General features: G+C 41.5%; 1 protein-coding gene across 1 annotated transcript in view; it reads left to right on the top strand.

Annotated features, from left to right (window-relative positions):
• Positions 1-453: 453 nt before the first annotated feature.
• Acoxl (acyl-CoA oxidase like) overlaps positions 454-14574 on the top strand; it is a 291722-nt gene continuing 277601 nt past the window's right edge. The window contains 1 exon segment of the mRNA XM_021179280.3: positions 454-606. Coding sequence (XP_021034939.1) covers positions 454-606 — 153 coding nt within the window.

The raw sequence follows: 14574 nt of genomic DNA, 5'->3' as shown, positions 1-14574 counted from the left end.
GATAACCCCTAAGATGTTAGACTTTTTTATTTCCCCAGGAAGTCATGAGTGCATTGCAAAACTCTAGCCGAGCGGGGACTATGTCAAGAAGCCAAAGAAGTGAGTCTGTCATTGGTTCTTCATGAAATTCTGTCCTGTTTAGGCCCCAACACCAACCCAGTCCCTATTGGTCCTAAGGATCATGACAGAGAAGCCTCCTCCCACCCATCCCTGTGCGAGCTCTGACTTTCTTTCTCTGAGACCTTTCCTCTTTGGGCTTGGGCCCTCTGGCTTCTGTTTGTCCTGGAACCCTGGCTTTTCCTAGCAGGCTGTGACAGGCTACCCTGGATCTTGGTCTGTGTGCTGCTTTTGGCAGGAGTCTTTGTCCCAGCTCCAGCCCCATGCACTTGGATGCTGGCCACTTGGCCAGGCCAGCCCTGGCCCCATGGGATCCTGTGGAAGAGTTGAGCAGAGATGACAGGATGGAGTGGACTGTTTATAGAAGTCCCTCTGTATAGATTGGCATCCAAAGTGTGCTGTCATCTGTGGGGACCACAGGGATTTCTTCAGAGAGCCTGCCAGGGAGTGTGTTGTCTGCCAAGAGACTCCAGAGCAGCTGGAATCATGGTTTGTTTATTTCTTGATACTGTGACCATTTTTTATAAATAAGATCTTTTTATTTGAAAAGTTAATTACTACTTTTACAGTCAAGTGTTGTGTAAAAGGTAACAACAATTACTACTTGCTACCATTTGTTAAGTCCCTTCAGTATGGCAGGTGAGGTGACTCACTCACTTCACAGTTATTTACTGGCTCCAACGATGAACTAGACACCAAGGGGCAGAAAGTAAAGCAGGTATTTGTGGAGCTTATAGTTTAATACAGGAGGACACACTACATATTAAATACATATACATTTATTGTACATCAGGCAGTGAGACTCTGTGAGTAAAAATCAGACATTAAAAGTTGGAGAGAAAAAAGATGAAATTGTCTTTATGATGACATGCTCTTAGAGTTGAAAATCATAATAATTGCACAAAAATACGTTAGGAGTAGTAAATTCAGTAAAGTTGCAGATAAGATCAATACGTCTTTCTATGTTAAAATGTACAATCAAAAGAAAATTGATAATTTTAATTATAAAATAAGCATGAAATGACAAAATGCTGAGAAATAAATTTTTCTTTCCTTTGTTCTTTCTTCTTCTTTTTTCTTTTTTCTTTCTTTCTTTCCTTCCTTCCTTCCCTCCCTCTTTCTCTCTCTCTTTCTTTCTCTCTCTCTTTCTCTTTTCATTCTCTCTCTCTTTCTTTTTTTCTTTTTTCTTTTTTTTTTTGAGTCAGGTTTTTCTCTGTGTAGCCCTGGCTGTCCTGGAACTCACTCTGTAGACCAGGCTGGCCTCGAGCTCAGAAATCCGTTTGCCTCTGCCTCCCAAGTGCTGGGATTAAAGGTGTGCACCACCACTGCCCAGCAGATGATTTTTTTTTGGAATGTATCCCTCCAGATGTCTGTGTTGAAAGCTAAGGTCCACCACAGTCATTTTGAGAGGTGGGGCTTCTATATAGGTGATCAGCCTTTGAGGACTCTGCTTCTGTATTAGTCAGGGCTCTCTCTAGAGGGACAGAACGGTAGAATGGATGTCTCCGTATATAAGAGGGATTCATCAGAATGGCTTACAGGGTGTGTTCCAGCTAGTCCAACAATGGCTGTCTATTAACGACAAGTCCAAGAATCCAGTAGTTGCTCAGTCCACCAGGCTGGATGTCTCAGCTGGTCTTCATTATGTGCTGGGATCCTAAAGTACGCTCCAGTGAAGGAATGGATGGATGGGCTTGCCAGTGAGAGCAAGCAGGCAAAGAACAAAGCTTCTTTCTTCCATGTCCTTTGTATAGGCTGCCACCAGACCAACCAGAAGGTGTGGCCCAGGTGGAAGGTGAATCGTCACACTTCAGATGATTTAACTGAGAAAATTCCCTCACAGGTGTGCCTAGATGCTTGGGTTCTTGTCAATTCCAAATGCAATAGAGTTGACAACCAAGACTAGCCATTATAGCTTCCATCAAAAGATTAATGCCATTGTGTCAGTATTGGGAGACCAGCCCTGGCAGGGGTCAGGTACTGAGGTGAGAAACAGCATTGGACTAAGGCCAAAAGCTGATGATCTCTGGCCTTGTAACTCTCTCTTACTGTTCTGGGGGCCACAAGCTGATGGCCTTAGGAAATTTAACCCTCTCTTGCTATTCTGTGGCTAAAAGCTGTTAGCAGCAGAATTAGAGAAAAGGCTTAGTTTCTCTCTGGCCCAAGGGCCCCTCACCCAAGGGCCAGGTGAGAGGCTAGGACTTTGTTAACTCTTTGTGAGCCAGAGAGAAAAAGAAGAAGAAAGGGAGAATTCAAACACACATGTGGACACACACAGATACATACATTTTGGCTGGGCCCAACTACCTGTCTAAATAATTCCACAAGTGTTTATGAACACTTATATATATACACATATACGTACACACGTATGTATGCATATACATATAGGTAGTCAGACATATATACATGTGATGGACGGGGCTGAGTCCCAAACGCCACACTTTATTTCTTCTCTCTAGCCTTCTTATACCTTCTTTATAAAATTACCTCATACATGAAATGTTACACAAAAGGGGAGTTACAGAAGGATGTTGATAGTAGACACAAAGCTGTGTTTCACTCTATAAACTCATTATAAGTTCAAAGCCACAGTTTCACATGGTGTTTTGTTTTTTAAGATTTTTTTTTTTATTTTATGTATATAAGTACACTGTAGCTCTCTTCAGACACACCAGAAGAGGGCATCAGCTCCCATTACAGATGGTTGTGGGCTACCATGTGGTTGCTGGGAATTGATTGAACTCAGGACTTCTGGAAGAACAGTTAGTGATTTTAACTGCTAAGTCATCTCTCCAGCCCCACAGAGACTTTTTGTTTGTTTGTTTTAATCATAGTGCACACTTGTGGCTTAATTGTTGAACCTGACCTAGACTGAATATTCTTCCTTGATCACAAATTTGTCCCAAGCCTATTTTTCTTTTTAATGTAGTTTATGAAAGCTCATTATATTTCTTATTGTCCAGTATTTATTTACTATTTTATGAGGAGGGGACACATTCTATTCTTGATTCTAACTGTATTACATCTTTCTGGCAAAACAACTAAAAGTGTCTTACACTTTCTTCTTAAAATTATTTGAATCAAATCAGGAATGTATAAAGTCATTTACTCATCTAAATACCATTAATTTATGAAAGTTCATCTTCATGGTGATCTGCAGGAAATTTGCTCAATAGGGTGGGCTGATGCCCAGGAATCATTAGGCTATGTAATAGTGGCCGGAGAGGCATCTCAGCAGCCAGAAGCAATCCTGGGATGAAGTCTCTCAGGACCCTGTATTCTCAGAGCTCACCCATTGTAGCCATGCAAAACGGTGGGCCTTCTCCAGAAAACTCACTTGCTTGCCATAGTCTTTCCTAGATGGCTTCTGAAATCTCAGGAGATGTAAACTTCTATTCTGTATAAATTACCCAGTCTCAGGTATTTTGTGATAGCAGCACAGAATGAATACTGGCGTCAGAGTTGAGAGACAGTCCATAGGATGGGAAAAAATACTTATAAATCACATTTCAAAGATATCCATAAAATCTAAAGAATTCTTGGAACTCAACTATACACAGCTTAATTAACAGATGACATGATCCTATATGTAGAAAACAACAACAACAATTTGTTTTAAAGTGGTCAAAGGACTTCAAATGACTCTTCTTTAATAAAAATATACAGATGAGCTATAAATACACAGAATAATGCCTGATATCACTGATCATTAGGGAATTGAAGATCAAACCTTCAGTGAGATACATATTCCTTTACACCCTTTAACATAGTTGCCTATAAAAAATGAGACGATTCCCTTAAGGATAGGAAAATCTGAATCCTTATGTGTTGCTGGGATGAGAATGTAAAGTCATGTAGTCTCTGTTCAAGACACTATGATATTACTTTAAAAATTAAACATTCCCTTAAAAATTAAATCACATGATACAGAAATCACATTTCTTAATATATGCCACAAAGTGGAATTAAAGTTAGGTATATATACATATACACAAATGTATCTAAACATCTATGTATGTATGTATGTATGTATGTATGTATGTATGTATCTATCTATCTATCTATCTATCTATCTATCTATCTATCTATCTATCTATCTATTTACCTATCTATCTATCTCCAGAAGAACAGGGCTTTCTTTGGGACTTCTTTGTCAGGGCTGCTGCTTCTGTAAGGTACTTCTTACCAGTTAATTCTTCCAGGAAGCACCTCCACAGACCTACTCTGAAGCTTGTTTCTTAGCTGATTCCAGATCCAAGCAAGCTGGCAAAATGTCACATGATGTGACATTTACCATCACATCACATTAACAGTACTGATGTGCACAATAGCCAATATCTGTCAGCAGAGGGAGGAATGAGCAAGATGAGGGATATAATGAAAAAAAAAAAAGAAGTTTTTAAGATAAGGGAAATCTGACACCTGTTACAGGGATGACTCTTGCAGGTATTATGACAAACGAGAATAAGGATATCACAAAGGTCCATTACTGTGTGACTTTATGTGATGTCTGTGTAGTAATCAGATTCAAGACAGCGATTAGAAGAACAGTGCTTATTTTGGGCTGGGGAAAAGGAAGATGAGGAGGGTTTTGTTTTCTTTTGATTGGTTTTAGATTTATTTATTATGTATACTGTGTTCTGCTTACATGTATGCCTGTATGCCTGAAGAGGACACCAGCTCTCATTATAGATGGTTGTGAACCACCATGTGGTTGCTGGGAGTTGAACTCAGGACCTCTGGAAGGGCAGCCAGTGCTCTTAACCTCAGAGCCATCTCTCCAGCCCCAGATGAGTTTTTAACTGGCTTTGACTTTCACTTTGGGAAGGTTAAAAAGTTCTAGAGATGAATGCTATTGTTGGTTTCAGAGCACTGTGAGTATCCTTAATGCCCTAGGACTGGACTCCTACGAGTTGTTGAAGTAATAATTTTTATAGATATGCTCGCACTAACTAAACTATTAAAAATCAAGCGTGGGAAAGCATAGAAGGCAGTATAGAAGAACAGATGTCACACACCTCACAGTTATGTGATCTGGAGAAATGCCCCAAGGGTCAGGGAGTGGATTGGGTGGATATTGGGATAATAAACACACTCCCCAAATGTGTTGACAGAGAACAGGGGGTTCGAGGACTGAGTCTGGTGGTTTCTGGAAAAGGATCAGAGAGGAGACCAGGGCAGTAAATAGAGTGGGTATCCTGATGGAGGAACATAGTGCTCAGGAGGGAGGTATGTTGTGAGCAGAGAGAAGGAAGACTTGATGAGCCAAGGATGAAGTGTTACGTGACAATGAAGGGCCTTAGAAGGAGTTTGGTTTTCCTCAGAGTAGATAAATGGGGAGCTTCTAGAAGGACTGAGTGGATCAGGGCATGACCTGATATTTTACCAGGAACTTTTCTAGCTGCTGGGCTTGAGACTATATTAGGTTAGGGGCAGGACTGAAAAGGGGAAGCATTGAGTAGATATTGCATTCCCCTGAGAGAAAGAGAGAGAGAGAGAGAGAGAGAGAGAGAGAGAGAGAGAGAGAGAGAGAGAGAGAGAGAGAAAGAGAGAGAGAGAGAGAGAGCGCTGGTGCTGGCCAGGACCAGATTGACTAGTCTGTGACTGAATTAGAGCTTCTTCTGACATTCTATTGAGAAAGCGTAGGATCTGCTGATGGGTGCCTAGGCACAAAGGAGAGAAGAATGAAGACTCCTCTGAGCATGGCTTGACGTCATCAGGAGGCAGTCTTCAGTTATGATCAGAAATTTGATATGTATAGAAATAGGATTGGAAAATCATGATACGGGCTGGGAAGCTAGATGGAGCCCCAAATGTGTTGACAAAGAACAGGGGGTTCAAGGCCTGAGTCTGGTGGTTTCTGGAAAAGGATCAGGGAGGAGACCAGGGGGGCACTGACCAGAGAAATAGGTCACAAGCAGAAGAGAGTCACAAGTATTTTTCATAGTTATGCAATATGCTGTACAAACTGCATGGTGGTGCATGCTGGTACCCAAATAAGCTCAGGATCAGAAAACTGAGCCAGGAGGATAAAAAATTCAAAGCCATTTTGGGCTGATCAAAACCAAACAAACCAAAAGAAACAAACCAACTCCTCCCAGGAATATCATAAAATAAATACTATTTCCTATTTTATAGGCCATGGGCCATGGGACCAGTGACTAGAGAAAAAGTTTAACTTACCTCAAGCTACATGCTAGAAAGACAAAGGCAAAATTCCAACTATTCCTGCTAGATTCCACAGCCCAAATGGGGTAACGCTCCATCGCACATAGTGTTTCTGTTGTGCAGAGGCAGACACAAAAGCTGGGAGAACATAACTCAGGGCTGCATAACTCAGGAGAAGTAGGTGGCACTCTCTGTCTTCCAAGTGTCCATGATCTACTGGGCCAACGCTTATGTGGAATAGCTGGGGGGGGGGGGGGAGGGGCAATGCAAGATCAACCCACCTGGGCAAGCCGGGATGGATGCTGGCTATAGGAGGCTGCAAAAGCTTCCACTGGTAACTTTATGTAGGTGAATGAAGGTAGAAAGAAGCTACTCTAATGAGGGTTCCTGGGCAGAAGCCATCCTGACTTCTGGATGTTGGGGCAAGCTATTGTGTCTTGGGATCATCCTAACATGAGTATGGATAACACCGTGATGTCCTTCCTGCCATGTGGCAAAGGTAGGCTTGAACCCAGGACCCAAGACCAACCATCATAATCTGTCATTGGGACCAGGAAGCAGGCAAGGGATGTCATCCAAGTGCAGAAATCAGGTTGCAGGTTTATGCTAGCCATGTGCAGCTGAGTCATGACATTTATGCCATATCAGGCTAACCACAATAGTGTTAATTTCTGGTTCCTGCACTGGGATCAGCTTTTTCTTAACCCATGTCTCAAGTCTGCTTCTTCACCTTCTACTCATGCTGTGAAGTTTAGAGAAGTCAAACAATTACAGATAGAAATTATAGAAAAATTCATAAAACTCACTGGAAGAAATGCTGAAAATCCACATTTTTAAGGTAAGACACATTCACTTCAGGCAAATTAAAATAATACACACACAGAGAGACTCATAATACCATATATAACTAATAATGGACTTATGGATGCCAGGGTTGTCTTTTTTAAGTATACTTCGTATATATTTGTACATTGCTTTTAAAATCATTTTTCTGTCCCATGTTGGAGTCAGATAGACAAGGGTTCATACTTGGTTTCTTATTGAGAAACCCAAGTCCTTGGGTGACTTTCTTGCTTCTCTGAGCCCCAGTTTCCTTCACTCACCTCAAAGGGTTCATGAGAGAATCAAATGACATTCTTTGGATAGTATGGGCAATATCAAGTGTTGAATGTGCAATTGACGATATTATGATTTACCATCTAGTTTTTAAATAGCAATTGTTTTACCTTTCAAAATGTCAAGTGACTTTAGCAATAGTTGTCCAAGAGCAAAATAGATAAGCAATCATTAGTTTCTATTAATGCTGTTGCTAGATGTTGTACTTTGCACAAACAGGAAAAAAAAAAAAACCCCAGCTAGGTCAAGCTGATAAGATAAAATTCATTATTACACACTGTTAGTATTGACTAATTCTGTGATTATTCTTTAACTGGAATAATTTCCAAATTGGAAGAATCTTACTTTGTCAGAACGCTGTAATAATGTCTTCATGAAATGAAAATGATCCTTACATCAAGCCCTGGGAATGTCACTTTTCTCAGCCCTGTCCTGACTTTTTCTGGAGCAGTCAAAGTTCCCAGGAGGACAGAAGTGCATGGCTACCATCTTTGGGATCAGTGCTTCCAGCACTCTGTTCAGATACTCTGATCCTGGTAACCATCATGGGACATGAAAGCTAGATGTGAAGGCTGCACTGAGATGGCTAGATTTTCTTGAGATGGTAACTGGAGCCAGTTGGAGGGAGGCGTGACATGAGACTGATGTTCAAGGTGTTCTGGCGCTATCATTACAGTTTACATATGAAACATATATGGATGTACAAAGGACCTGGAATGGTTAAAACAATCCCACAATAAAGCAAAGCTGGTGTGCTCTCACTACATGACTTCAAGGCTCAATGGAAGCTTCTAAGAATACTTGGCTCTGATATAGGAAAAGACACACACTTCAAGGGATCAGGATAGAGAGCCCTGATAGAAATATACATCAGTTCATTTACTCTTGATAGTGTTGCCAAGGCAACTCAACAAGAAAAGAAAAGTTCTGAACCTTGTTAATTTTTACTGAGGAAATGCATGTCTTTCAGGGACACCTCTGGGTGTATAAGACTTTTTTTCTTTCTCCAGAATTTGTAGCAGAATACCACAGCATAGAGATCTGCTACATAAATGCCTCAAAGGAAAGTATTTTAGGACAAACTGTCTTCCTTCTGTTTGAGACTGAACTTCCTAAGCAGATGTGTTTGATGGCATGGGCTACAAGTTTGGATATAATAAAAGTTTGAATATATTATCCATACATTTATAAATTTACTATTTAAAAATCATAAATTTGTACGATGATATAATGAGTTTCATCTGAGTTTCCTTTGAATGTATCAAGTGTAAATGAAAGTAGCTACTGACATAGCAGAGATATTAAAAAAGACACAGAAAAACACATTGATTAATGATTGACCCCAATCATTATAGACAGTCCAGCAAGCGCTGCCAACTTAATGAGAGGACAAATTTGCCAATGATGAATATTAATTCAACAATTAGGTAATCAAATTAAAGACAAGATGGAGAGAATTTATGTGTGTAAACGATGTCAGAATATATGCCAGCAACATAGTCAATCAAATCAAGCCCAGTCCAGGTTTTATAACTTTGATCTGACTTTTGTAAATGGACCAGCCCATATTCAAGTTAACTCAGTGCATACACAAGTTAACACCAGGGAATGACAAACTCCTACTGACGTTTCCCATCAGGCCTAATAACAAACATAGCTGTCTCCTGTGGAGACTGGGGAAGGGAAGTTACCATAATAAACAATTTCAAATGCTCCAAGATGGATGAATTCAACACATGTGCTTGCAGTTAGTTTCAAACTTGTGAGTAAAAATGGCCACAGTTGGATGTTACTAGTAACAAAATTATATTCCTGCATCAATAAGGTAAATGGTCAGAACGAAGAATAAAGAAAACCATTCACACTTGATATTTCTAAGTGATTTACTATCTATCACCTAACATCTATTTATCAGTCATCTACCATTTATCTATCTTATCTATCATCTATCCATCCATCTATTTAATAATTATTTAGAGACAGGTTTTTCCTATGTAGTTCTGACTGGTGTGAAGCACCTATGCAGACCAGGCTGACCAGCTCCTTCCTCTGCCTCCTATGTACCAGGATTTCATATGCCCAGGAGATTTGTATACTTTTGGTGGTTTAGGTTTAGAAAAAGCAGAGCAAGTTGTTGAGGGTAAAGGGATGTTTGTTCAGGTGATTGTAGACTCAGGAAAGCGATGTGGGGGTGCTTTGACAGGATGATGTTGAGTACTTTCTGGAGGTACAAAAAAAGATGGACCAATGATGAAGTTTGGGGCACCAGAGTCCTTCATAACGAAGGACAGAGAGAAGTGGTAGTAAGATGTTCTTGAAAGGGCTCGGGAAGCCCTAGTTTCAACACTCACCAGGTGACTCTGGTTGGGTAAGTCACTTGATTTCCCTGAACATTTTCCATGTTTTGTGTGGGGTCCCGGTGGTTCTAAGGATTGGTAAAACAGAGGACACTAGGCCTTCGAAAATTTCTGCCACAATTGTTTTTCATTATCTGCTTGTAACTGACTCTTCAGTGCAAGCCCAGGCTGGAGCCACGAAATGGTTTCTGTGAGAACCTAGAGATATTTTAGGAAATAATCAATACAAGATGTGTTGGGTTGAAGCCATGTTGAGAAGCATAAATCCTGACAGTATGTTGTTTGATAAAATTAATAATGCTTGAGAGAAACATTGTAAAAACCTGTGGGAGGGAAAAATATGGAGTATGTCTAGAGAGAGAGTTGAAGCCAGTGTGGAAAGAGTCATCCAAAGAAAGTTGGTCATCATCCTGCTGCTGCTGAGGCAGTACACATACACAAGCAAACCAGCACAGGAGTGTGTGCATGGAAACACAAAGACATGTGCACATATCTAAAGGAACATGTACATATCCACATACATGTACAGGAACACACACACACATACATACATGGAAGTATATGTACAAAAAATACATAAGAGAGTTGTGTCTACCTGGATATACAAATACATGTTTGCAAAGATAGATGCACATACATGCACACATGAGCTACAGTTTTTGTTGGTGGGGTCTCAAAGGAAACTGGCCTATGAGAACAACTAGCATGAATTCCAATAATGATAATTGCAGTTTGTCCACTTGTCTTAGTTAGGGTTTCTATTCCTGCACAAACATCATGACTAAGAAGCAAGTTGGGGAGGAAAGGGTTCATTCAGCTAACACTTCCACACTGCTGTTCATCACCAAGGAAGTCAGGACTGGAACTCAAGCAGGTCAAGAAGCAGGAGCTGCATGGATTGGCAGGATCAACATTGTAAAAATGGCTATCTTGCCAAAAGCAATCTACAGATTCAATGCAATCCCCATCAAAATTCCAAATCAATTCTTCAACAAATTAGAAAGTGCAATCTGCAAATTCATCTGGAATAACAAAAAACCTAGGATAGCAAAAACTCTTCTCAAGGATAAAAGAACCTCTGGTGGAATCACCATGCCGGACCTAAAGCTCTACTACAGAGCAATTGTGATAAAAACTGCATGGTACTGGTATAGTGACAGACAAATAGACCAATGGAATAGAATTGAAGACCCAGAAATGAACCCACACACCTATGGTCACTTGATCTTCGACAAGGGAGCTAAAAACATCCAGTGGAAGAAAGACAGCATTTTCAACAAATGGTGCTGGCACAACTGGTTGTTAACATGTAGAAGAATGCGAATCAATCCATTCCTATCTCCTTGTACTAAGGTCAAGTCTAAGTGGATCAAGGAACTTCACATAAAACCAGAGACACTGAAACTTATAGAGGAGAAAGTGGGGAAAAGCCTTGAAGACATGGGCACAGGGGAAAAATTCCTGAATAGAACAGTAATGGCTTGTGCTGTAAGATCGAGAATTGACAAGTGGGACCTCATGAAACTACAAAGCTTCTGCAAGGCTAAAGACACCATCAATAAGACAAAAAAACCACCAACAGATTGGGAAAGGATCTTCACCTATCCTAAATCAGATAAGGGACTAATATCCAATATATATAAAGAACTCAAGAAGGTGGACTCCAGAAAGTCAAATAACCCCATTAAAAAATGGGGCTCAGAACTGAACAAAGAATTCTCACCTGAGGAATACCGAATGGCAGAGAAGCACCTGAAAAAATGTTCAACATCCTTAATCATCAGGGAAATGCAAATCAAAACAACCCTGAGATTCCACCTCACACCAGTCAGAATGGCTAAGATCAAAAATTCAGGTGACAGCAGATGCTGGCGAGGATGTGGAGAAAGAGGAACACTCCTCCATTGTTGGTGGGATTGCAAGCTTGTACAACCACTCTGGAAATCAGTCTGGCGGTTCCTCAGAAAATTGGACATAGCACTACCGGAGGATCCAGCAATACCTCTCCTGGGCATATATCCAGAAGATGTCCCAACTGGTAAAAAGGACACATGCTCCACTATGTTCATAGCAGCCCTATTTATAATAGCCAGAAGCTGGAAAGAACCCAGATGTCCCTCAACAGAGGAATGGATACAGAAATTATGGTACATTTACACAATGGAGTACTACTCAGCTATTAAAAAGAATGAATTTATGAAATTCCTAGCCAAATGGATGGACCTGGAGGGCATCATCTTGAGTGAAGTAACACAATCACAAAAGAACTCACACAATATGTATTCATTGATAAGTGGATATTAGCCCAAAACTTAGGATACCCAAGATATAAGATACAATTTGATAAACGCATGAAACTCAAGAAGAATGAAGACCAAAGTGTGGACACTGTGCCCCTTCTTAGAATTGGGAACAAAACACCCAGGGAAGGAGTTACAGAGACAAAGTTCATAGCTGTGATGAAAGGATGGACCATTTAGAGACTGCTGTATCCAGGGATCCGTCCCATAATCAGCTTCTAAACGCTGACACCATTGCATACACTAGCAAGATTTTGCTGAAAGAACCCAAATATAGCTGTCTCTTGTGAGACGATGCCGGGGCCTAGCAAACACAGGAGTGGATGTTCACAGTCAGCTATTGGATGTATCACAGGGCTCCCAATGGAGAAGCTAGAGAAAGTACCCAAGGAGCTAAAGGGATCTGCAACCCTATTGTTGGAACAACATGATGTACTAACCAGAACCCTGGAGCTCTTGTCTCTAGCTGCATATGTATCGAAAGATGGCCTAGTCGGCCATCAATGGAAAGAGAGGCCCATTGGACTTGCAAACTTTATTTGCCCCAATATAGGGGAATGCCAGGGCCAAAAGAATGGGAATGGGTGGGTAGGGAAGTGGGGGGCGCTATGGGGGACTTTTGGGATAGTATTGGAAATGTAATTGAGGAAAATATGTAATAAAAATATTAAAAAAAAAAAAAAGAAGCAGGAGCTGATGCAGAGGCCATGGAGAGATGTTCCTTACTGGCTTGCTTCCACTGGCTTGCTCAGCCTGCTCTCTTATAGAACCCAAGACTACCAGCCCAGAGATAGCACCACCCACAAGGGGACCTCCCGGCTTGATCACTAATTGAGAAAATGCCTTACAGCTGGATCTCGTGGAGGCATTTCCCCAACTGAAGCTCCTTTCTCTGTGATAACTCCAGCCTGTGTCAAGTTGACACAAAACTAGCCAGTACTCCACTTAAGGGGCTACTACCGTCTCAGGAAATGTTGGATTTTATCAAAAACTCTGTGTGTGTGTGTGTGTGTGTGTGATGTTGGGTGTCTTTCTCCACTGTATTTTTTGAAACTGGCTCCCTCATTGAACATGGAGCTCAATAATTTTGCTGGTTAAGGAGCCCCTAGCAGCCTCCTGTCTCACCTTTCTAGTGTTAGAATTATAGACACCTGTCATTGCACCTGGCTTTTTACAGGGTCCAAACTCAGGCCTTTGCTCTTGAAGCAAGCACTTTGACCACTGAGCTGTCCTAAGCCCTGCTCTGGTTTTCCTGTAATTAAACAAAGGAGAGTGGTACCCTCATTGAGCTTTGGAAGTTGTTAATGCTGTGTACAGGGAGAAGATCAACAGGCATGAGAGATCAGGATTTCATGGCTTTAAAATCATAACTCAAATCCAGAGGTGGCTTGTGCTTAAAAAGAGAAGAACATGGCTTTTCCTTTGTCTTAAATGTTTCCAGATTTTCTGAAGGATTTTCTTCACATTAGTGTTGCTGTGTGAACACTTGGAGAAGCTAGGAAGGATGCCTTGGCTTCCTGTACTGCAGGGGAAACATAGGGAGGCCAGGGAAGAGCTTGGTAAAGCCTCAGGGGTAAAGCCACTTCCCCCAGGCTGACTTGCAGGCAGGAGCAATTGACCTTCTGTTGGAGAAGAAAAGAGGCTGTGGGCTTGTGAAACAGAAGGAAAGAACCCTTGCTGCCCACCCTGATGACCTGACTTAGATCCTTAAGACCTACATCGCTGCTGTAGGAGAGAATTGACTCTTTCAAGTTGTCCTCTGACCTCTACACATGTGCTGTGTTGTGCATACCCCTAAATGTTTGTTTGTTTATTTTACAACCCAATATCAGCCTCCCCTCTACTTCCAGGACCCCCTCACGCAAGTCCTCCCCCAATTCCTCCTTCCCCTAATCAGAAGGTACCCTCTAGGTGACACCCCCCCCAACTAAACTCCCACCCCACCCCAAACATCAAGTCACTTTAGGACTAGGTGCATCCTCTCCCACTGAGGCCAGACAAGGCAGTTTATTTAGGGGAGCAGGTCACAGGCTTAGGGACAGCCCCTGCTCCAGTTGCTGATGGACCCACATGAAGACCAAGCTGCTCATCTGCTGCTTATATGCAGGAGGGCCTAGGTCCAGCCTGTGCTCACTCTTTGGTTGGTGGTTCAGTCTCTTGGAGCCTCCAAGGGTCCAGGTTAGTTGACTCTGTTGGTCTTCCTGTAGGGTCCCTTTCTTCTTCCAGTCCCTCAGTCCTTCTCCCAACTCTTTTGTAAGACTCCCCAATCTCCATATCTCCATCTATAATGTTTGGCTGTGAGTATCTGCATCTTTTTCCACTGGCTGTTGGGTAGAGTTTTGCAGAGGACAGTATGCTAAATTCCTGTTTGCAAGCATAACAGAGTATCATTAATAGTGTCAGAGATTGGTTCTTGCCCATGGGATGGATCTCAATTTAGGTTAATCATTGGTTGGGCAAGTTGGCTTTTGACTTAGGGTCCCTAAATAAGTTTTTTTTTTAAAAAAAATCTT

This window comes from Mus caroli, unplaced genomic scaffold (assembly GCF_978045245.1).
Source record: "Mus caroli unplaced genomic scaffold, Mus_caroli_1 scaffold_2, whole genome shotgun sequence".
NCBI classification, from domain to species: domain Eukaryota; kingdom Metazoa; phylum Chordata; class Mammalia; order Rodentia; family Muridae; genus Mus; species Mus caroli.
The sequence above is the reverse complement of the archived record's forward strand: the minus strand, read 5'-3'. Positions and strand labels throughout refer to the sequence as shown.